Source organism: Lissotriton helveticus, chromosome 3_1, assembly GCF_964261635.1.
Source record: "Lissotriton helveticus chromosome 3_1, aLisHel1.1, whole genome shotgun sequence".
Classification (NCBI taxonomy): domain Eukaryota; kingdom Metazoa; phylum Chordata; class Amphibia; order Caudata; family Salamandridae; genus Lissotriton; species Lissotriton helveticus.
Window position 1 is genome coordinate 237,968,150 of NC_136061.1, and position 23,406 is coordinate 237,991,555.

At 44.3% G+C, this 23,406-nt stretch overlaps 1 protein-coding gene across 2 annotated transcripts in view; it reads right to left on the reverse strand.

Annotated features, from left to right (window-relative positions):
* Positions 1 to 9,997, reverse strand: part of RABEP1 (rabaptin, RAB GTPase binding effector protein 1) — a 919,122-nt gene extending 909,125 nt beyond the window's left edge. For both annotated transcript variants that reach the window (XM_078679701.1, XM_078679700.1), the window contains exon 1: positions 9,719 to 9,997. In XM_078679701.1, the coding sequence (XP_078535827.1) occupies positions 9,719 to 9,752 (34 nt within the window). In that variant the 5' untranslated portion in view covers positions 9,753 to 9,997. The remainder of the gene's footprint in view (positions 1 to 9,718) is intronic.
* Between the last annotated feature and the right edge of the window lie 13,409 nt (positions 9,998 to 23,406).

Consider the following 23,406-nt stretch of genomic DNA (forward strand, 5'->3'; position numbering starts at 1 on the left):
TAATAAATGTTAATTTATTATAAGTGAGGGATGGCTGGAGTTCCCTTCAGTTAAGATAGACATCTAAGGAATGAGTTCTCGAACTCTTTGAGGGTTCACAGTGTACGTAAACTACAGATAAGCCACTTTTCGGGATCAACATAAAACTTTGCTCACATAATACAAACTTCACACATCTCTATTTTTTCCTAGCTTGTGGCAGTTCAGGAAATCACGTCAGGAAACTGACCTCAATCGCTGTTCTGTAAAGATGAAAAAGCACATTTGAAAGCAACATGTACAAGAATTCACTGGGGTATAACTGTGACTTTGAGTACAGTAATGAGGCTAAAACAACACTTCACAAATTCCTTATGGGTTCCGCCTGTTGATTGAATAGCAATCTGCAAGCAGTTTTAAGGGTGAAGAAGGAAAACACCATTGCAAGACGAAATAGTGACAAAAAAAAGTTAGAGGGGCTGCTTGATATCTAGGTTCGTGGAACAATGGCATAACTAATTGCATGGTAATCGCAACCAGAAAGAGGCGGTAGATAAAGCCAATACAGAAAGATTAGCATTCATGAAGGAGGAAAAGAGTACGCTCCTTCACCATCAATAGAAGCAGAGGGTGCGCATCAGAGGGCATAAGGTGAAAGATGGATCCAATAAAAAAAGTCCAGAGGGTCTGCATCAGTAGAAGGCTCACCCAAAGTACAGAACTAAGATTGGTAAGGTATGGAAGAAACCAAGCAGAAGGCGGTGTTAACTGCTATAGTTGATTTTTGCAAGAACACTACAAAAGAGATTAAAGATTCTGAGAGGTATACAAATAGAGTGATCACTTGAGGTGCCCTAGAGGGACAAAGGGGGGTTATGAAAGATATATTTACACCACAAAAATATTAAGTTAAAGAAATGTTTGTACGCACGCTGAATGAAACACACAATTAAGTACCAAGCACACATGTATCACACCCACAATTCAAGAGAGATGCACTGCAGCTTACAGACATATACTTTTCTCGCCTCACAAGGTTTTTTTTACGGGATCTAGGCAGTTTATTTGTAATGTATAAATTTAACTAAGGCTGCTTAATGTGTTTATGTATATCAAATTATAGCACCAACATAAATGATTGCATTTGAGAGTGCAGCAAAAATATAATCTAATAATTTTTAAATTCAAAAATGGGGGGAAAAAAATCTTAAAACGCCATTTAGACAATAACATACTGTAATACTTTCCAAGGTAAGTCAGTTGAGGGCTTGCCATGACAATTTGGACAATTACTAATGACAGTGGGATAGAACTACATTTCAAACATGCCTCACAGCTTACTACACAACGGACAGATCTACGAGTTTGCCCACAAGTATTTTCTTTTCTGAAGTTGTAACTTAAAAATACATTTCTCCTCGTCATTTTTTGAATCCACTTCCTTTTTTTCCATTACAAATGTTACTAACAATAATTCTGTGTTTAACAATTGGTTTCTTTCATTAATACTTTACACACAACACAAGCATAGTTAGAAACAAGTCTTTCTTGTTATGAATTTTACAATGTGAATACATAAGATCATTTTGAATGTAATGCACTGTTAAATATTTTGTAAATATGATTGTTTTTATCAAAGAGAACGAAGCAAGCCAGTCAAACAGGTACAACCAAAGTGAGAATTGTGCACAACTCCAAAACTCAATATACATGTGAATGATTTACAATCAAACACATGAATGGAATCGTGGGGTGAAGTGTGGCTCACTGGTTAGAGGCGGCAGACCCTGAAGCAGAGGTCAAACCAGGGTTCAATTCCCGACGCGGCAGGGTCTTAAGCCCAAATATCCACGGACTCGATAATTCTCGTTTCGGTGCCTACTCAAGTCACAGGTTCACACTCTGCAGCTCTGGGCATTAGCTTGCTTAATCTCCACTACGGCCCCCCGCGGCGGGATGCCTGGCTTTCACCTTGGGGATGCCCAGTACGGGTATCTCACAGGGAAAAACCAGGACGGGTTCCCAAGGCAAGCGCCGAGATGCCTACGGGTAATCGAGCGCTATATAAGAACGCTTAATAATAATAATCGCTTAATAACACTATATAGTAATCTTCAGGCTCAATATTATCAATGACGTGATTATTGTAGCTAGCTGGATCACAAAATCTAATTACTCTTCAGGAATTGAGTAAGGCTCAACCAAAGATTAACGATTCTCTTCTCAGAAGTAACTGAATCACTAATTAATAGGAACAGCACAGGTGTATCCCCTATAAGGCTGCAACCTCACATACCAATCTAGCGCCATCTAACAAAAAATTACTTCTCGTTGCCATGTACCTCGATGCCACAACGTTTTTTGATCGAGTACAGGGACATATTTGCAAGAATTGTCGCTATTAGTGGTTTTCCTACAACAACAAAAAAGAGCGGTATATAATGGAGATTAATTAGAAACAATCTATATTTATCACAATGAGACAATAAAATTATCAGAGACTGATTTAATCAAGCACAATATTCCAATAAATGAGAAATATTAAATCATACCAACCAATAATTACATCTAGAGTACCCCGCAGTCCCTAAATACACATATGTACAATTTTATATAAATGAATAGACGCAAAATGCACCACAAAGAAATTTACAAAAGTCTTGTTCAACATTAAAAAAATATATATTTTTCCCCTATTAAACAATTTACACTAAAGCTGCCTAGATTGAAATCTACTTACTAAGTCCACTTAAGAGGTAGTCAATCTGACCAGGAGAAACTCCCTTAATTTCTTTCCTCCTCGTCATCCGAATATATTGACACATCTTAATTCGTTTTTTTAAAACTCTTCCACAGGGGCTGAGAAACTGGATGTGGAAATAGAGTACTTATCCACTCTTCTCCTCCCTGACTTGAATCTGATGAGGTTTCTGAAAACGTAACGAATCTTAGTCTTGATCAGCCTTGATAGTTAAATTTCCGGTTGCCTCTAAAGTTTATTTTTTAAATGTCTTCTTTTAATTAGGAGTATGCTGATTCTACATTAGAATTGCTAAAAAGTCCCCCTATTTGGCTGCAGCAACTGAGAAAGAGTTATACCCAAAAGAAACTGTTTTGCTCTCCAAACGTCTTGAGAAGTGGGTCGAAGTTCACAAAGAGTTATGCCAACAGAATTTGGAGGCAAAAAAGTCAGGAAACCCGTAATGAACTACCCTATTAACTAGACTTAAAAACACATTAAAATCACCCTATATCGAACAGGTAACCAATGTAGGTATTTCAGAACTAGTGAAATATGGCAGATGTTTAGGGACATTGCAAACAACTCTAGCAGTGATATTTTGAATAGCCTGAAGACAATTCAGGTTTTTAGCAGGGGCCTGATAAATAGATTACACTGTACCAAAAAGCTGAAAATGGGAACATGAAATTTATTATCAATAATCGTCAGAAGCAGGCAGGCTCTTTAGTTGGAAACAATAACCGCCTATAGTTTTATCAACCAAACATGTTAGAAAGCCAAGTTGCATACTAATGGGGAAGGAGAAGGACAGAAGTACATGGTATCTGGTCTGGCTATCATCTGAGGCACTGTGGTACTTGCAGATTATATCAACTCGATTTACATTGATTCAATTTCATAATTTTCCTACATCCCCCCAACAATACAAGGATAGACTCTTTGCCAAGTTTGATGCATTTAAACACCCCTGGGAGAACCCAAAGGCAAATTGAGTATGGTCTGTGTATATGTAATGTCTGGCCCCGTTTGGTTAAGGAGCTGAGCCAAAGAGCGCATGTGATATTAACAAGCATTGAAAATGCAATAGGTCTCGCCTTTGATTAAGTTAAAGCCATTTGCTTTGCTAATTGTATTGTATAGCAAAGCAAATGGCTTTAACTTAAAGAAAGGCGAGACCTAATTCATTTTTAATGTTTCCCTGCAAGAACGGTTTATTTCACAGCTGCTGTGAGTATGCAGATTTGCTGCTTTACCTCAAGTAGGGAGGGTGAAAAAAACAGAGGTGTGGCGCCTCGGCCAGGCGACTGACTCCGGAATCTGGGGATCACGGTTCGATCCCCTGCACCGGCGGCAGATTAGCCCAGCACCATGTGACTCTGGGCAATAGCTTGCTTAATCTTCCCGACGGCCCCCAGCGCCTAGAGACCCTAACGGGTGATTGTGCGCTTTACAAATGTGGATATTATTATTATTCTCAGAGCCAGGGAGGGCAATGGCAGTGAGAGCCGAGGGGCATGAGACAGCACGACCCACCCACCCCTTCACAATGTCAACTTGTCCGCTCCACAGACTGAAGAAGGGCGGGCCGGGGAGGAGCTGCTCCTTGGTCTTTAGTGAGGTCTGTTCTGGGAGCAGTGGGGGGCCAGGCGAGTGGCAAGGGTTGGAATGCAGGGAGCTGATCACTTGTGACAGCAGCAGTTAAGTCAATCATAAGAAAACAGTAACAGAACGTGTATTAGTTTTGCAAAGTATTGTGACTGATTGGGAGGGAGGAGAGACATCAGAGAGAGTGGGGTGAAGGAGCAGGAGGGGGAAGACAGGAGACTGAAAGCAAACCAGCGTAAGAGCGCCTCGCTTATAGAAACTTAAAGGTGACAGAAGGACCTCAGAGCTGCCCTTCTCCCCGGAGACCAGAACCAGTCCACGGCCGGGGGAGCTGCGAGGAGCAGGACAGGCACAGACAGCAGTGCCCTTACTCTGAAGCAGGCTGCAGCACAGCTCAGACTCCCTCTTGTCCACCTGACTGTGCTGAAGCCTGCTGACTGATTGGAGAGGGGGGGGGGCGAGAGGTGAGAACAGAAAGTGACACGAAGGAGCTGGTAAATAGACAATGAGAACCAGAACTGTGCATGTGGAACACAGACATGGCGGGGCCCCACAGGCATGCGGGATAGACTCGGGTCGGGATAACAGGCATGGAGGGATGACACAGTCATGCCTGCTTGACTGAGGATGGGTAATAATATATGCATGGATGGCGTAGCACCTGTATGCAAAATATACTGGGCGACAGAGTAACTAACAAAGGCATGCAGAATAGACGGTGGATTAACAGAGGCAAGGCTGGAGTAACAGAGTAACAAAGGGCATGTGGAATACCCTGGAGGAGGGGTATTACAGGTATTCTGTGCAGGCTTGGAATGCAGTAACTTGTGCATGGATGATATTTTGCTCTTAACACATGCACGCAGGTAATACTTTACAGCATGACAGCTCAATGGCCCAGAGACAGCCAATGTCGGAGGCCCTGGGGGAGGCGGGTAGATTACAGAGGATTCAGGGAATGTAGGCCAAATTAATAAGTAGATGGAACGGCCGTCTGGGTGGCTAAGTCGGACAGATGGCGAGTAAAACAAAGGCCCAGGAGGGTGGGTCAGACAGAGATCCTGAATCAGCGAGGGGTCTGAAAATGCGGGTGAAGCACAGACACACAGAGTACTCTGGGGTTCAGGGGCGTGGGAGATCTGGGGCAAGGGGGTGCAGTGCAGACACGTATTCTAGCGCGTGGGTCAGACCCCGACGTGCAGCACACGCACTGGGCTTGGGACACTTTCTTTAACTAGAAATGCAGGTTATCCGTGGCCCTGCGAGAGTGGGCCAGCCTCAGGCTTGAGTTCAGAGGTCTCCAGGCACTTCCTGGCGCACTCACCTGGCTCGTTGTTGGCGGGGCAGGCTCGTCCCGTAGTGCCCGTAGGAGCTGTAAGTTCCGCTGTAGCCCATCTCGTAGGGGTGGTACTGGCAGGAGCCCGCTGCCCAAAGGGGGAGCCACCGCCCCCACAGTGCAGCTGGTTGGTGTAGTAGCTGCTGTCCGTGGTAGTAGACACCGGTAGCGTGGGCGGCTCCTGTGGCTTGTGAAGGCTGTGGTAGTTGCTGGAGGTCATTTGGGTGAAAGACACCGGTCATCGCTGGGCTTGCGCAGAGAGGCGGCGGCAGCGCTCGTCGGGCGACGGGGAGCGCACTGAGTCCTGAGGAGTGATCAAAGGCGGGCTGCAGTGGGCATGGTCGTCCTAGGGGAAATAGAGGGCTGGAAGAGGCAAAACGGTCTGGGCAGTCTGGCCTTGCGATCACCAGAGGGCTGCAGACATTAGTCTGCCTGCGGGTCTCTGTCAGAGAAGCACAGAGTACAAAACTAGCGGAGTAAAAAAACAAGCTATAACACAAGCATTTTTTTATTTTATTTACTGCGATGGGTGGATAAAAGAAAGAAAAAATAAGTAGCATGCAAGTTCTTTGCCTTTTTTGAAGTGCGGGTGGGAAGGGAAAAACAAGGACATGGCTGGGGCATGCATGTCAAAGGATTCAGGTGCTGGAACCAACATAGAAGGTGCAGGTAGGGGCAACAGCAAGGAGGACAGGGGAAAGAAAGAAACACCGAAGGTGGATGCAGGGGGTAAAAGCAATGGGCGAGAGAGACCAACATATAGTAGATGGGAGGGAATCACATGGGTTGATGCTTTTAGTAAGCAGCGCGGCTGCATCAAATATTGAAAAATACAGTTTGGCAGTTTGTTGAGTGGCGCATTTACATCGTGCTTTCTCCCCCAAAAATGTGCCTAGAGTGTCACACCGCCAGTGAAGCCTCCAGTCCAGGTGGGCAGGGCTAAAACTGGACACTGTGCCGCGACCCGTACACATCGGGATCCGAATTGATTCCAAAAGGCCTTCGCATGGCGAGAGCAACGCATGCGCGCTGCCAACGCCAGGCGAGACCTAAAAAACACAAAGGGGACTTCATGATGAGCTTCAGCATTATAGGCAAACTACATGCATTCTGCAAACAAATGCTCTCAGAGACAAGTTTTTTATTCTTTTCTGGTGTATTTTGGTAATGAAAAGTTTCAATTGTGTTTCATTAAAAGTCCGCTCTATTTCCACATCTTTACATAAATAAAATACACATAAATAGAGGAGTGGAAAATTACTCTGATCTCATTGAAAAGGCGTAAAATAATGCTGCCTTGTTCATTAACCACAGTAGGTGTTACTTATACATATAAGTAGCAGTGCAAGCAAATTAAAAAAAGAAAAAACATTTAAAAGAGCTGGCTAGAGAAAAGCTGAATACAGAAAATGGTCAAAGACCATGACCCTTGTCCTAAGCTTTATGAGCACAGCAAGAAAGGACTACACGGTAAGTCAGTATTTTGGGTGTTGGGCACAGAATCTAGCCTAGGGCCAGACCACCAAGATTGCACCAGGTATGGCTAAAGACCATGCTTAGTAGGATCTGGTGGTCCGGGGTGAGGAACAAATGAAAATCATTATGGCTTGTATTGAATTACAAACGAACTATGGCTGCCTGTCTAACTAACCTTAACTGGGGAATTTCTGTACTTTATAGGTTTTCAATCAAACAGGAATGAATTGTATTCGTGGGGTGCCTGACTAATTAGAGGATAATCCTCCTCATTTCATGATTTTGATCCTAGCTCATTGAATAGAAGTTTGTGCGCTCAAATTCGGTTGCTTTATTTTCTACACAGCCAAGGCTGTCGCATTTGGCTATTGTGCCTTTCTTGGAGTATAAAAAAAAAAACAGACAGAACATATGCAATGTAGTTAAGGTAAACAGATTTCGTTTGAGGACTATAATGGAGGCAGCTTCGAGCTATTTCAGAATTGATACCTCGTGAAAAGTCCACAGGATGTACACTATGTACACAAACAGTGCAGTGCATACTTCATATACGAAACCTCTCCCATCAATGTGAATCTTCCATGTTAAAATGCTTACACTCTGGAGTATATGGATTTCAGAAAAATGTGCATCCACTTTCAATAAAGCAGGTGGAGTGATCATGTGGTGGAGGAGGTGGTTATTGCTCTGTTGAGTTCATGTTTAGTTGATTTCCTGTGCTATATGTATGATCATTTGTGTCTGTGTTTTGCTGTATTACTGTGTACCTCTTATGTTGTCTGTTCTGTGTTGTCATTAAGTGGCGAGCTTTTAAGGAGTTCTGTTGTGAAGCTGTAGTTGGTGGTTAGCATTGTATTGTTGCTGTGGGGTTGTAATGTTTCGTTTTGGTGATCAATTCTGTTGTGCGGTGTGCTTTTTGTATCATTGATAGCCTTTTGTATTGTTCATCTGTATTTGGTTTGTATTGCTGTTCAGTTATTGTGTCGATGCTGCTGAATGTGTTGTCCTGCTGTATTGGACAGATGTTGGTTTGGTGCGGTCATTCTTCTGGTTTGGGGTGCGTGAAGGTTTCACACCATTACATGAGGATTCTAAAATTGCTGTCTATGGATGTGATGCAGACCTATTGACATGTGACTTGGAATGGACAACAGAAGGCTTTAGAAATACCTAATGGCTTTATTGTATGAACTGTACTCGGACCCAGGACATTTATGAACTGCATTTATGGTAGCTCTTAGATCAGAGATGGACTGCATTTTTGGTAGCCCGTAGATCATGGGTGTCCAACAGTGCTGAATGCATGCCACATGTTCGCATATATACAAATTGAATTCACTGTATTTAAATTGATGTTATTTGGTTAAACTGAAATTATGGAATGAAGCTGGACCAATAGAGTGCACCCTTGTTGTAGAAGTAAAATCCGGGTCATCAACATTCAAATAGAACTTATATGTACAGGAACTTGCAGGTGCAAACTAAGGCATGAACTTCAGAAGTGCCCTGCCAGATAATGAAACACTTATTTTCAAAAGACCTTGTGTGTGTTAGTTTACCAATATCCTACTTTCATTCAGAGTAGATTTGTTAATCGCACATGCTTCGCAGATATAAAGGCCCGCTCCACAGGAGGCCAATTCTTAGTCATCATCTCCCAGTACCTCATCCATAAATTTATCTAAAATGTAAAGTCTTCTTTCAGATAAAAACATCTACTTTATGTACTCCAGGTAAGGCAAGCAGAGGACTGTTCATTGGCGAAATAAAGGTGAATATTAGAATAAACGTACGCACGCTACTGTTTTAATTTCAACATATCAGCAATGCTCGCTACAAGTTTTGTGGAGATGTATTGCTTCTTATGCCTCCCAGACCAGCCCTCCTCGGTATCACATAAAACGCCGGTCCTCTACGCCCACCCCCAAAAAGTCACACGTGAGCCCATTTCTAGATGACACATTTGAGCACTTGGATCGTTCCGGAGCCCACAACATTAGGAGAGTTCACTTATTTATCTTGCTTCTGTAAAATTATTTTAGACACAACAAAGATTTTGGATACCACAAGAGCAAATTATTTGTCAAGCACAGTTCTTGAACTACAAGGTATCCTTATCTTGCCCTACTTACATTGTATTTCAGACAACACAAATTACTTTCCTATTCAGTCCAGCTGGTACGTCCACCATCTGAGCACAAGAGAGGTGAACCTTTTAGTGCTTCAATTTACAAATGCGATATGTCTCGTAATCTATCATTACTGTTTCTTTAATCATTCACATTAGCAGTTAACTGCCACTGCCTTCCTAACTGGACGCAGACTGACTGACCCTGAAGCAGCAGACCCTCGCTCTCCCTCCATTCGCTCTTCCAGCCATTCGGGGCACCCGGAGCCGGTAGGTAGCATTCCGGGACAAGGCTGCCATAATGTGTACTCTTAGGGCAGGCCATCGGTAGTCGTCCACCCTGCCTCCTAACCATGATAAATAAGGCTGTCAGTGGAGCCCGAGGCTCAGCAGGCCGCTCCGCCCCATCTCCAGGGATTTAAGGCGAGGAGAGATTAAGGGCTCTACTTACCGTCCGCCTGAGGGGTCGCCGCTTGCTCAGTCATGGCTTTGGAGGGGCGGGGAGGGGTGAGCGCTCAGTTGCAGTCAGCAGCAGCTGTAAGGGAAGACCCGCAGGACCAGCGGCGGCCAGAGACGGACAGTAACCTCCTCCTGCCCATCCTGTCAGAGGGAAATGACAAGTGCGCAGGCGCCACCGCCAGCAAGGGGGGCGTGAGGGGCGACGCACATCAACCTCCTGGTGACATGCGAAATACCGAACGCGCAAGCGCGACACGGAAAGGGGCGTGTCAGCTTATGACAAGCAGACTGTCAAGTGCGCATGCGGAAAATTGTTGTCGGGTAACAGTATCGCCGAAAAGGGACAGAGCCTAGTTTCTATTCCGTAACACTTTCGAAAAGTCAGGTATGACGTATGAGTGCCTTATTATGAAATTACCACTTGATTAGAGCTGCAGATAGTTCCTAAAGAGTAAGATCAATGCATCTCAATAACGGCTAAGGCACTCGACCTCGGACCTGGGGATCTGGGTTCGAGTCTCGGTAAGGACGCCAAAACCTCCTGTGATTCTGGGCAAATCACTTAATCTCCCCGTGCCTAAAAATGAAAGTGTGTCCTCATGTAAAAAAAAAAAAACGTAACTTGTGCTATGTAAAGCGCTCTGATACCTGATTCGGTTCGGCTCTAGTTCGCGCTATATAAAACTCTACCAAAAAAAAAAAATCTCAATGCAAGTTAAATAAACAATAGCTGCCATTAGGGCTTTAAATGGGATGTAAAGCTGGGGGTCTCTAAAAGAGACGTGGCAAACCGGGTAGAGGGGCATGATCAATATAATTAGGGGCATGGCCTAAATCATGATAACTAGAATCCTGTGCTTAAGAAATTCATAAAGTCACATTCAGCAAAGGGTAAGAAAATAGCAAAAAGGTATATTTATGTACCATAAACATTAAAAACAACAATGCATATACAAATCTAGGAATATAAATGATGCATTAAGATACCTTTATGGTTAACTGGCGGGCGTGTTGGGGTGCCTGTTCTTTTTGGTCAGAGCTAAACCATTACTGGATTTGATGAGCATGGTTTTTCACATGATTATCAGAAAGGTCCTGAAGAAGAGCCGCCTGACAGGTGGGCTTAGTTGGCACAAAACATGTTGACCGCATGATAATAGCGCTATCCTGGTACCTATGACCATAAGATAGCACCACTGTTTTTACTAAGTCCTGGGACCCATTTCTGATTAAATAGATCTACTTGTGGGTTCCAGAGCCTATTTTAAGGCACTTTTTGTATACACTAAAACTCACCACACATATTGCCCACTTATACTGATCATTTATGGGATTCTCAGATCAAAAGATCTCCGCCAAGGCAGCCACCAGGCCCGTCAGGCATTGCAGCTCCTGCCTGACGAGGAGTGCACAATGATGAAGCATGACACCCCAACAGGTGTGTGAGGGCATTACAATCTGAACTTCAGATCTCCCAGCGACATATACTCCGGCCATATAGCGCAACTATGTGCATCTGTCTGGTAGAGGAAGTACTCATCCTTTCTGATAATCATGGTATTGGTCCCTGGAGGGGCACAGGAGTAGGACCTCTTTAAAGATATGCTTTTCTGTCCACCCCCCTTGATTTAAAACATGATTTTTCACAACCCTACTTGAATGGGTTGTGCAGTGTTTATTATGCCCTAATTATAAGGAGATCTCTATCCTTTTTGTCTGTATTTGCCAGCTTTAAGTGGGCAGATCCCTAGAACTGCAACAGCACTTTTCCTAAAAGTAATGAAAGTCGTTGGTGTGTAGTCCCTATAAACCTATATAGGATCTACACGTTTAGACAACATATACAGCGGGATTGGTGTCCAGACTGATTCCCGACACCCCCACCAATTATGTTACCCTGTATACCAATTAGCTCACAGTGCCACTATATGCCCCTCTTACCAAGGAGAGAATAGTTCGTGGCCACAATCGAACATGGCAACTCTGTCCCGTCAGATATTGTGGGAACAGTACAGTACTTTTCACCTAGTCACTTGTTCTCACTTCATCTCAGAGAAACACACAGAATAAACGTTGGGAACTTTTTTCAGTAAACATTTATTGAACCAGCGTTATTCTAATGTAAAATAGGTGTGCTGAAAAAACCATAAGACAGAAACAGATATAAATGATTGTAAGCACCAATAGAATAAAAGGATGGTAGATTCCTACCATAATGCTAAAAAAATCAATACAGGAAAGTATTAAAAATACATGACAGTATTATTGCGGACTCCTAAGATGCAACCCTATCGAGATGTACCTAGGTGTACCTGGCATGTATGTAGTTGTAGAGCCAAGGATTCCTCTAGGATAAAGTCAACCTCATTACCTGAAGTGTGAGAGTGTGGGCCCCCATCTTGGTCTCAAGATGGATGTGAGGAGTTGGCCTGGTATATGATGTTCACTATTCTAGTGAGCACCTTGCACCAGTCCAAACAACCCTTATGGTGATGTTGTAAAGTCAACCTTAAAGACCAATCATCCTAGTGGTAGCATGGACAAAGCAGTCTTAGGCTAAAACTTCAGAGAGCACGTGAATCAAGCTGTTTTACCATATGTAACCCCCTGAATACCAAATAAAAGGACACCACACAGGTTATATATAATATATATATGTATTTATTATAAACACAACCCCTCTGAACTCTTTATGAGGTCAGAGGCTAAAGCACATAACAAGTTACTCAATTATCATACAATAGGTTGCACAATATACAGTAGGGCCCTAGGGGCACGTAAAACCATATACTAAAATAGTGGAATAAGAACCACGTCACGGACAAGGAATAGGCCTAGGGCCTAGGGAATCGCTGGGACTACGCTGTACTACCAAGAGTTAGGAAGCAGGAGACCCACGCTAAGCGTGTGCAGTGTCTACACACACACGCGAGTTACCATAGAGATATAATGGGAACGTAAGAATTGGAAACTAGTTCTTTTAGGACACTTCCGGATGGACTAGGAGAAAGCTACTTAAAACTAGGACACTAGGATAGTCAATACTCACAGGAGCACCGAAGTACTCGCGTTACCTCACCCACAGGAGCCGGGTGCATAGGTGTCAAAGTGTGTCGGGTTTCGTCGCGGAATCCTATGGAGACCTGTAAAAAGATGCTGCAGGCGACCAGGAGAGAAGTGTCCGGTTGGATCCAAGGGCAGATCGAGGATGAAGAGTACCTGAAAGCAGAGGGGACAGAGTCTGGGTCACTAGCCAGTGACCAGGAAGGAACCAGGAAGGAACCAGGCTATGTCGCGAAGCAATCAGGTGATGTTGTGAAGCTTGACTCTGCAGCCACGTGGACCAGGAGGCATCGACGATGACCAGGAGCTGGATACGGACTGTCCCACAAAGGATCTCGCTGTCGGCGGCGTCAGCTTCCGGATTGGAGTCAACAGGCCTTGGCAAATGCAACCCACGCAGGAATCGAATATTCGTTTAGGATTAGACCAGCAAGGTCAATGGGGCTTCTCCTTTGCAGGGAAGCAGGGGCCCACCTGGAGCAACCAGGCAGGTGGTGTAGATTCAAAGGTTCGTCGTCACAGAGGCCACTAGCCAACGGGCAAGTAACCGGACAGACGCGTCAAGCACAAAAACACCAGCATGCCCCACGTGGCACTCGTGGAGTGTGGAGGGCTGTGCGTCGGTGCAGAAGGTGCTCGGGGCTGGGGCTTCTCAATCCCCAAGGCACAACTTCGAGGGTGCCTCAGAAGTTGCACAAGTAGCAAAGAGCAGGCTTTTCAAGATGGCCGATCCCACGTCTCTTGTCGCCTCCACGGGTCTCAGCTTTGCTGTGGCTGTGGATCGGGGTCAAAGAAGTCTGGAAGTCTGGCTCTCGTCGGACACTGTGCTCGGGCTCCGGCAGGAGCGTCGGCAAAGTAAACCGCAGATCGCTGGATGGTGCCTGTTTGCACAGGGTGGTCACTCCTTCACCACAAGGGAGATTCTTCAGTCTTCTAGTTGCAGTAGAATGTCGAAGGTCCAGAGTTTTGTTACAAGTTTCAGTTCAGGATAAATCTAAAGTCTCTTGACTCAGCTCCTACCTATATACTAATCTCAGGGGCTGGATTACCTGCTAGGTCCCTCCTATGGGTGGGACCAGGGAAGGGGGTGGTTACACCCCTTTCCCCTTTGTCCAGTTTTGCGCCAGAGCTAGGGCTGGAGTGCCCCAGCAACTGGTTTGAACCGGGCTATGCATGGGACACCTTGTGTGCCCCAGGCAGTGTCTCATTTCATTCAGCCCTCCCTGCCCCAATACACTATGGCCTGTCTGGGGTGGTGCTAGCACCTCCCAAGACAGGAAACCTATTGTCCAAGCCTCCCTCGCTGGAAGGACTCCCAGCAGTAGGAGATCAGACTTGTGTCTGTGGCAGCAGCATCCATTTTGTGATGCTGAGTCTCTGGTCAACTTTAACCGGGATTAACAGGAACAACATGTCTTCTCCCTCTAGAAGGGTGGAATGCTACCCCTGTCGCCAGAACTGGCGAGGGGGTAGTATTCTAAAGCGTATGACACCTTACACGACATGTTTTGATAAAGCCAAACCAGAGTTAGCATTTAACCGCGAGGATTATAATGCACTTTAGAGTATATGGTATGGCTATATCATAGAACAGCTATAAGGACATGGTTCTGAAAGCTGCAGACAGGCTCAGCTCATGCTAGAGCACCATCTCACATAAAACCAAGCACTCTGCCTCCAGGATTGTTAAGGCCTGCCATAGGAGTGACTTACATGTATATATGTGTCTATATATAATGGTAGGTATAGGAATACTATACCTAAGCAAGGGGTGATTACACAACCTTGCCCCAGCTGAGTGATCAGCCAGTTGTGTCAATTTGGATGGCCAGCCAGGGGTGGCATAATTCATGCTGCTGACAAACAAGGGAGACCCAGCGGGTAGCCAAGAACCATGGGTATGACTAAGTTATAGAAACAAAGGTTCATAGCTTCTTCAAATTTTCAACAATACAGTATAGTACACAATGGACTACTATACGATTTCATGTTCCAGCCCAGCCGGACCGGAAGTTTATTTTTTCAAACAATGTAAATTTTGACACAATATTTTCAAACGATTAGTATGACACAAGCCTGTGCCGTACTTAGAAGAGGAGAGAAATAGAGAAAAGGTGAAAGGGGTGTCTTCAGGCAAGGAAAAAGAGCAAAACAGGGCACTTTATAATTGAAAAAGAAATAATAACAGTGTCGCCTGGAGTGAAACAAACATTCTCAAATAATGAATTTCTTCATGTATGTACACTCATAGGTGTCGACGTTTCGATCCCTTCGCTCAATTAATTAATTGGGATCATCATCAGGACTTAATAAATAAGATTGCCTGAATATAACAAAGCCTGTTGAGAAGATAAGAGAAACAAGCACAAAGAGAAATCTTTAGAGAAAGTTTAAGAGAAATTTTAAGAGAGCAGTAAACACATGCCTTAAAATAGCTTTTTACAACTGCGATCACATATTGTGACATGTGCTCAGTGAATGTGCCTTTGTGAAGCAAACAATCAGGTTTATAATTTGTAATTGCGTTATGACATTTAATTAACATACTGTTCCTCGGAATCGCAGTGGTTCGAGTACGGAAAATGCTGCCAGTTTGTGCATAACAGGTGACTGTGGGGATTGTGCAATGGTGTATATAGTGAATATGGGAAACCTTGTGACTCAGTGCATTGGTGTTTGAGCCGGGGCACATGCACGTTTGGTTTTGTTAAGATATTGGGCATTAGAGGCATTAATGGGCATTTCAGCACGTACCTCTATATTTAGAAGAGGTTTTCAATGAGGCGTCAACCTTGCTAGGGGCGCCTAGGGGCAATAGCATACAGGGGTTCAATAGCTTGTCCTGTTCGAGGGCTTTAATTATTTCCCCTCGTGGTTATACGCCGGGCTGTTGGAAAAATTATTTGATTCAGTATGCGTGGAAAGGGTGAGAAAGTGACCGGGTTAGCTGGTCAAGATACCTACCCAATGTGGGCTCGTTTCGAGACGTGATGATTTCCATCCGACTCTAGGGGCAAGATGGCTCTACAATGGAGGATGCCGATTTATGCGTGCTGAAATAAACAATATTACAGGTTTTGGGTCTTTGCCACAATGTTGGCTTAGGAAGTCTAGTCGGGCCATAGCGAGGGGCATTTTTACCTTGTTATTCGTTCCTGGGACGTGCCATTATGGGCTCGATGGCCACAGGCGAAGGATCAATAAATGTGCACTGCACATACGAACGAGGTCGTCAATGCTGCAATACAAGTAAAACGCGAGGTTTGCAAGGCACCCAAATCGACAACTTAGGTCAGAGTCAGGTCGCATCCCCTAAAGAGGAGCCACTTACCGGTTACGGATGAACCTCGTGCTTGGTCGGGGTGCCCGGTGTCAATGCCAGTTACCGTTGCTGTTCTTCGCGGGCATGTTTATCCTAGACGAGCGTCTGGTCACGTGGATGTGACTTCGGGCGCCATCTTGGAATGGTGTTCCCGGCATATCTGGCTATAGAGACTAAAGGAGTGCTGGTGCGCTAACATGGGCGCTATTTTGAAGTGTCCCGGAGTTGGGACGAACTTTATTAATTAAAATTAAAAGGTCACTACCCCCTGATCTGGAGTGGAGAGTCAAATATGGAGAATTAAATAGCGCAAAATGCTTGGCAGTGGAGTTGCTAGGTGAAGAGCCTAGAGTCAAGCGAGTTTAAGGGCTGCTACCAGAGCAGTCCAACCAATGAACAACTGCAGGGGTGAAAGGTGACGTGAAAGGATTGCATGCATAACAGTGAAGCATTTGTGATATAAATTTTTGTTCATTAAAAACTAGTAAAAACAATAGATGGGAGCACTGAGTCTTTATGCTTTGAAGTTCACTGATTCAGTATTGCACAATCACAAAAGAGTGGTCCAGTCCTCACTTCGGTTCAGTCCAGTGTGGATGGTGTTGAACTGTATAATAGATTTCAATTCCTCACGATTCAGAATTTGTTGCAGATTGCCGCCTCTTTGGGGTAATTTTACTGATTTCAAGACTGTCCATCTCAAATCATCAGCCGTGTGTTTCATAGATGCGAAATGTTCCACTAGTGGGGCATTGAGAGTTCCACACCTTATGCGGCTCCGGTGTTGGCTTATGCGTGTCTTCACCTTCTGTGTGGTCTGTCCCACATACATTTTTGGACAGGGGCATAGGACCGCATAAATTACATTGTGACTGTTACAGTTTGTTAAGGTTTTCATTTCATTCGTGACATTATTGTGAGTGAAAGTGCGCCCCTCCAGTGTCAAATCACACACAATACATTGTCCGCATTTAACATGCCCTGTCACAGGTGGTAAGCCCCAGTTAGACTCAATTGTGTTACTTATAGGTGTCATAGGTAGGGCCGCCCTAACAAGATGGTCTTTTATATTTTTACTTTTCTTGAAGTTGGTTCGAACCAAATTCGCAAGACTATCCTTCAGCATTGGTCAATCCTGAACGCAGGCCAACTAAATTTTGAAAAGCCATTGTTTGCATTCAAGAAAAGTAAAAATATAAAAGACCATCTTGTTAGGGCGGCCCTACCTATGACACCTATAAGTAACACAATTGAGTCTAACTGGGGCTTACCACCTGTGACAGGGCATGTTAAATGCGGACAATGTATTGTGTGTGATTTGACACTGGAGGGGCGCACTTTCACTCACAATAATGTCACGAATGAAATGAAAACCTTAACAAACTGTAACAGTCACAATGTAATTTATGCGGTCCTATGCCCCTGTCCAAAAATGGATGTGGGACAGACCACACAGAAGGTGAAGACACGCATAAGCCAACACCGGAGCCGCATAAGGTGTGGAACTCTCAATGCCCCACTAGTGGAACATTTCGCATCTATGAAACACACGGCTGATGATTTGAGATGGACAGTCTTGAAATCAGTAAAATTACCCCAAAGAGGCGGCAATCTGCAACAAATTCTGAATCGTGAGGAATTGAAATCTATTATACAGTTCAACACCATCCACACTGGACTGAACCGAAGTGAGGACTGGACCACTCTTTTGTGATTGTGCAATACCGAATCAGTGAACTTCAAAGCATAAAGACTCAGTTCTCCCATCTATTGTTTTTACTAGTTTTTAATGAACAAAAATTTATATCACAAATGCTTCACTGTTATGCATGCAATCCTTTCACGTCACCTTTCACCCCTGCAGTTGTTCATTGGTTGGACTGCTCTGGTAGCAGCCCTTAAACTCGCTTGACTCTAGGCTCTTCACCTAGCAACTCCACTGCCAAGCATTTTGCGCTATTTAATTCTCCATATTTGACTCTCCACTCCAGATCAGGGGGTAGTGACCTTTTAATTTTAATTAATAAAGTTCGTCCCAACTCCGGGACACTTCAAAATGGCGCCCATGTTAGCGCACCAGCACTCCTTTAGTCTCTATAGCCAGATATGCCGGGAACACCATTCCAAGATGGCGCCCGAAGTCACATCCACGTGACCAGACGCTCGTCTAGGATAAACATGCCCGCGAAGAACAGCAACGGTAACTGGCATTGACACCGGGCACCCCGACCAAGCACGAGGTTCATCCGTAACCGGTAAGTGGCTCCTCTTTAGGGGATGCGACCTGACTCTGACCTAAGTTGTCGATTTGGGTGCCTTGCAAACCTCGCGTTTTACTTGTATTGCAGCATTGACGACCTCGTTCGTATGTGCAGTGCACATTTATTGATCCTTCGCCTGTGGCCATCGAGCCCATAATGGCACGTCCCAGGAACGAATAACAAGGTAAAAATGCCCCTCGCTATGGCCCGACTAGACTTCCTAAGCCAACATTGTGGCAAAGACCCAAAACCTGTAATATTGTTTATTTCAGCACGCATAAATCGGCATCCTCCATTGTAGAGCCATCTTGCCCCTAGAGTCGGATGGAAATCATCACGTCTCGAAACGAGCCCACATTGGGTAGGTATCTTGACCAGCTAACCCGGTCACTTTCTCACCCTTTCCACGCATACTGAATCAAATAATTTTTCCAACAGCCCGGCGTATAACCACGAGGGGAAATAATTAAAGCCCTCGAACAGGACAAGCTATTGAACCCCTGTATGCTATTGCCCCTAGGCGCCCCTAGCAAGGTTGACGCCTCATTGAAAACCTCTTCTAAATATAGAGGTACGTGCTGAAATGCCCATTAATGCCTCTAATGCCCAATATCTTAACAAAACCAAACGTGCATGTGCCCCGGCTCAAACACCAATGCACTGAGCCACAAGGTTTCCCATATTCACTATATACACCATTGCACAATACCCACAGTCACCTGTTATGCACAAACTGGCAGCATTTTCCGTACTCGAACCACTGCGATTCCGAGGAACAGTATGTTAATTAAATGTCATAACGCAATTACAAATTATGAACCTGATTGTTTGCTTCACAAAGGCACATTCACTGAGCACATGTCACAATATGTGATCGCAGTTGTAAAAAGCTATTTTAAGGCATGTGTTAACTGCTCTCTTAAAATTTCTCTTAAACTTTCTCTAAAGATTTCTCTTTGTGCTTGTTTCTCTTATCTTCTCAACAGGCTTTGTTATATTCAGGCAACCATATTTATTAAATCCTGATGATGATCCCAATTAATTAATTGAGCGAAGGGATCGAAACGTCGACACCTATGAGTGTACATACATGAAGAAATTCATTATTTGAGAATGTTTGTTTCACTCCAGGCGACACTGTTATTATTTCTTTTTCAATTATAAAGTGCCCTGTTTTGCTCTTTTTCCTTGCCTGAAGACACCCCTTTCACCTTTTCTCTATTTCTCTCCTCTTCTAAGTACGGCACAGGCTTGTGTCATACTAATCGTTTGAAAATATTGTGTCAAAATTTACATTGTTTGAAAAAATAAACTTCCGGTCCGGCTGGGCTGGAACATGAAATCGTATAGTAGTCCATTGTGTACTATACTGTATTGTTAAAAATTTGAAGAAGCTATGAACCTTTGTTTCTATAACATAATTCATGCTGCAGCCCCTGGTAGGCCAGGGATGCACCTATTCACTTGGTACCTATGGTACACTATACAGGGGCTCACAAGGTGACCCAATATCCAATTAGGTATGTACCTAAAGTACATGAAGTCCATTTTACAGTGAGAGCAGATAGCCTGGGGCCCTGATTAGCAGGATTCCAGGCCAACTAAGTCGAAAACCAGCTAAACACTAGACAAAAAGTTGGAGGTAACCATAGTCAGATATCCATCCTTCTACACAGGACACCCGCAAGGGATGTCAGACCACTGTGAGCGGGAGTGTCTGTGTGCAGGAACCTTAGTGTCTTGCGTCAGTGTGTCAGAATGGAAGTCCATGTTCTCCTTTCCCTGCCTCAGCAAAGATATGGTGTTTATATACCCAAAGTGGTACCTCCAGGGGATATACCTTGCTGTGTCATGTCGGGCTAGGATGACGGAAGGAATGACCCTTATACATAGTTATTATGCAGGAGATGGTAGTCCTGCCGAGATTCCAAGAATCCTCATGCATAATGAATGAGGCTAGTTTTTGGAGAAAACCCAATGTCATTTAGGCATTACCGTAACTAGGTAAAAAGTTAGTACTAAGAACCGTTATGTAGTGCAAAGGCAGGGGAAATGTAGGTGAAAGGCTTATTCACTACCTGAGCGTATGTCAGGGTACCTGTATGAAACATAACATCATATTAAAATGCACAGGGCTCTCCAAAATTGCGGTCTCAGATTGAAGACACAATCAAGTCCTGTCCCTGCCAAGTTTCACCTGAGGCACATCTTCTTCCATGCCGTGTCTGCCCAGTGATGATTCTAGTTCGGTTGTAAACACTACTGCATCCAGCAAGAAGGGTGAGGTACACAAGGTATCCCATAGGGCAGCTGCAGGAGGCTACACAGTTACTCTAGCCATGTTGCTCGAATCAAGCAGAGAAAGGTGGCATGACTGCCCCACTAGCATCCTGAGCGAAAAGAAATGTGCTGCCCTCACTACTGTTGGTGAAGAAAAAACAAATGAGACAGCATTCCCTTTTCAAAGATCAGTCTTTCCCTGACAGTGACTTGCATCTGCTCACACATCGCTGCACCTCTTACTCCTCACCTTAATCACCCACAACTGACCTCCCTCAAACTGGTTCCAGGTTGTTTGTTGGGGAGCAGAAGAGTTGTTGATGTGTGGAGGATGGGAGTGAGCAGCAGAGAGGACGGCAAAGTAGAGGGCTAATAGGGTGCTAAAAAATTAAGTGTTACGTGTGTCCCACGTATTACTGCATGAGACATGTTTGTTAGGCCTGCCCTAACTAAAATGCTTGGTCCTGGCAAAGAAAAGTTTATTTGCCAGGACCGGGCATAAAAAGGCCAGGGCATTGAAACAGACCCCTATAGGGACCCGTTTTGATGCCCTGTTTTTAAAACTGCCAGTGGTCAGCACCGGTAGGACACTGGCCACTTAAGGCCCTGGCTGCCATGTTTTAAGGTTGACACTTTTCCCAAAGAAAAATACTCACCATTTATTCATCTTTTAAGATTCTGCAAATTGGAAATAAGAAGTGTGAGAACTTACTGTCCCTGAGTACCTGTTTGCGCCTGAGACATGCCTGTACTCTCCCACTAAAAGTGCTGCACCTTTGTTACAAAATGCAAGAACTTTTCCCTAAATAAGTACCTGCACATTTAAAGCACTGCTGCAAAGGCCTGGACGTGATAATTAAATATGATTTTGTAGAAAAATGTTTGATTTCATTAGATAACATGGCTTTTCTGTTTTTGTTTACTTTAACTGTCAGTCATGAATCATTAAGGCAGATGTAGAACATATTTTAATATAACTTCTTATATTTGCTATTTTTAGTCTGTACGATAAGCAAAAACAATACTGGCTTTATGTCATTTTCCAAATTTTTGTACCAGCCAGGATATTAAAATAGAGAGGAGTTATGGAATGCTGAAATAATAGTACTATATATTTGCTTTAATTCACTTGTAGTTTTGGCTTTATGTTGAAAATATTAAAACTATAAGTACAGGTAGAGAACTCCAATCTTGCTCATTTAGTTAGCTTGAGTTTGTACTCACCCCAATTGATTTTTTTACACTACATTCTAAGTGCTAATATGTGACAACTTATAAGTGCTATAATCAAATAGGGGGGGGGTCACTGTTCCATCGGTGAATGTGCAGTGGAATCACATACACACTCCGATATGAGAAGGCAAGGATGTAGATCCTATAGAAGGAGAGAAACTAGGTTCAGTATAGGGCCCTCTTAGTGTAAACAACAGGGAGGGAGGGGAAAGACACTCTTTGTCTCTTGTTGCCCTCACGCACCCCGAAGGATGTCATGCTTCATCATCGGGCGGTGCTCCTCGTTGGGCCAGCGCTGCAATGCCCAACGGGTCCTCCGAAGGGTCGCTTTGGCAGAGATCTTTTAAGAGAACAGCCGTAAGATGAGTGCAGGTATGTGGAGAGGGTCCTACTAAGTGATAGGTGCAAGTGAGAAGTGGATAAAAATGGCTAGGGGATACCAGAACGCAATGATTTTAATAGTGAATTGTGGGTACCCCATGCATGCTAAAAAAACAGATGAGGTTGAGTGTTACAAAATGGATATTTAATGTACCCTAGGTAACATTACGTGTGGACAGGTCGACATGTTTTGCGCTGGCGTGGTCAGATTGATCCAGTGCGCTTCATCAGGACCAGTGTGCAAACCTAACAAGACAAAAGGTCGAGTGGTTTTCAAAGTGTGTGTATGTGTAGGGGGAAGAAGTGCTAACCCCCTTTGTTGGAGGTACACGCGGTGCTGTGCTCGTATTAGAGCGCCGCAGTGACCAGATAAATTATCGTCCCTCCAGGAGAACCTAGGATTGGCAGGGGAGAAAAAGAAGAAAAATATACAAGAATGTAGGAAACATTAAAAGACACAGGTTTCAGGTACTCGTCTGTGCCAAATGTTGTACAAATGACATCCATTCAATGGTTTAAGTCTGAAAGCAAGTGGTAGAGATCCGGCAGTTGCCCCCTTGTTAGTCATGGTAAAGCGCCCCGGCATCACCAACCAACCAAAGTATATGTCGGTAATACTCCAGGATTCCCAACCTGCCGTTGTTTGTTTTGCAACTTGCCAAAGTTTCTCAAACACCACTACCTATGCAAAAGGGCCATGTCCGCAAGAGCGGCCAGTGTAAGAGACCCAGTGTCGAATTCCTCCATAGTCAATAGAGAGACGGCAAGACACCTGAGCCGCTCCCATGGTCGCCCGTACGTCCCGGTAAAAGCATGATTTATTCCCTAGGAGATAATCGGAAACCTCACCTTTGTAAAAACTGAGAAATACTCCATGGGTGGCGGAGTAGGTTATTACCGTTGGTTCACAGTCTAAAAGAGGGGGATGGTACAATTTAGTTAAGGGCTTCCATGTCCTCACGATCACGCCGTGCAGAGATACATGAGGGATTGAAAAGTTGTCCAGCCACCACACTCAAGTCTCCGCTAAGAAACTCGCTGTCCTCCTGACAGCCAATAATTGTCGCCACAACATACAATTTTCTACTCATGTTTTACAGGTCAAATGGTGCTTGTATGCACCTACCCTCCATACGCCGG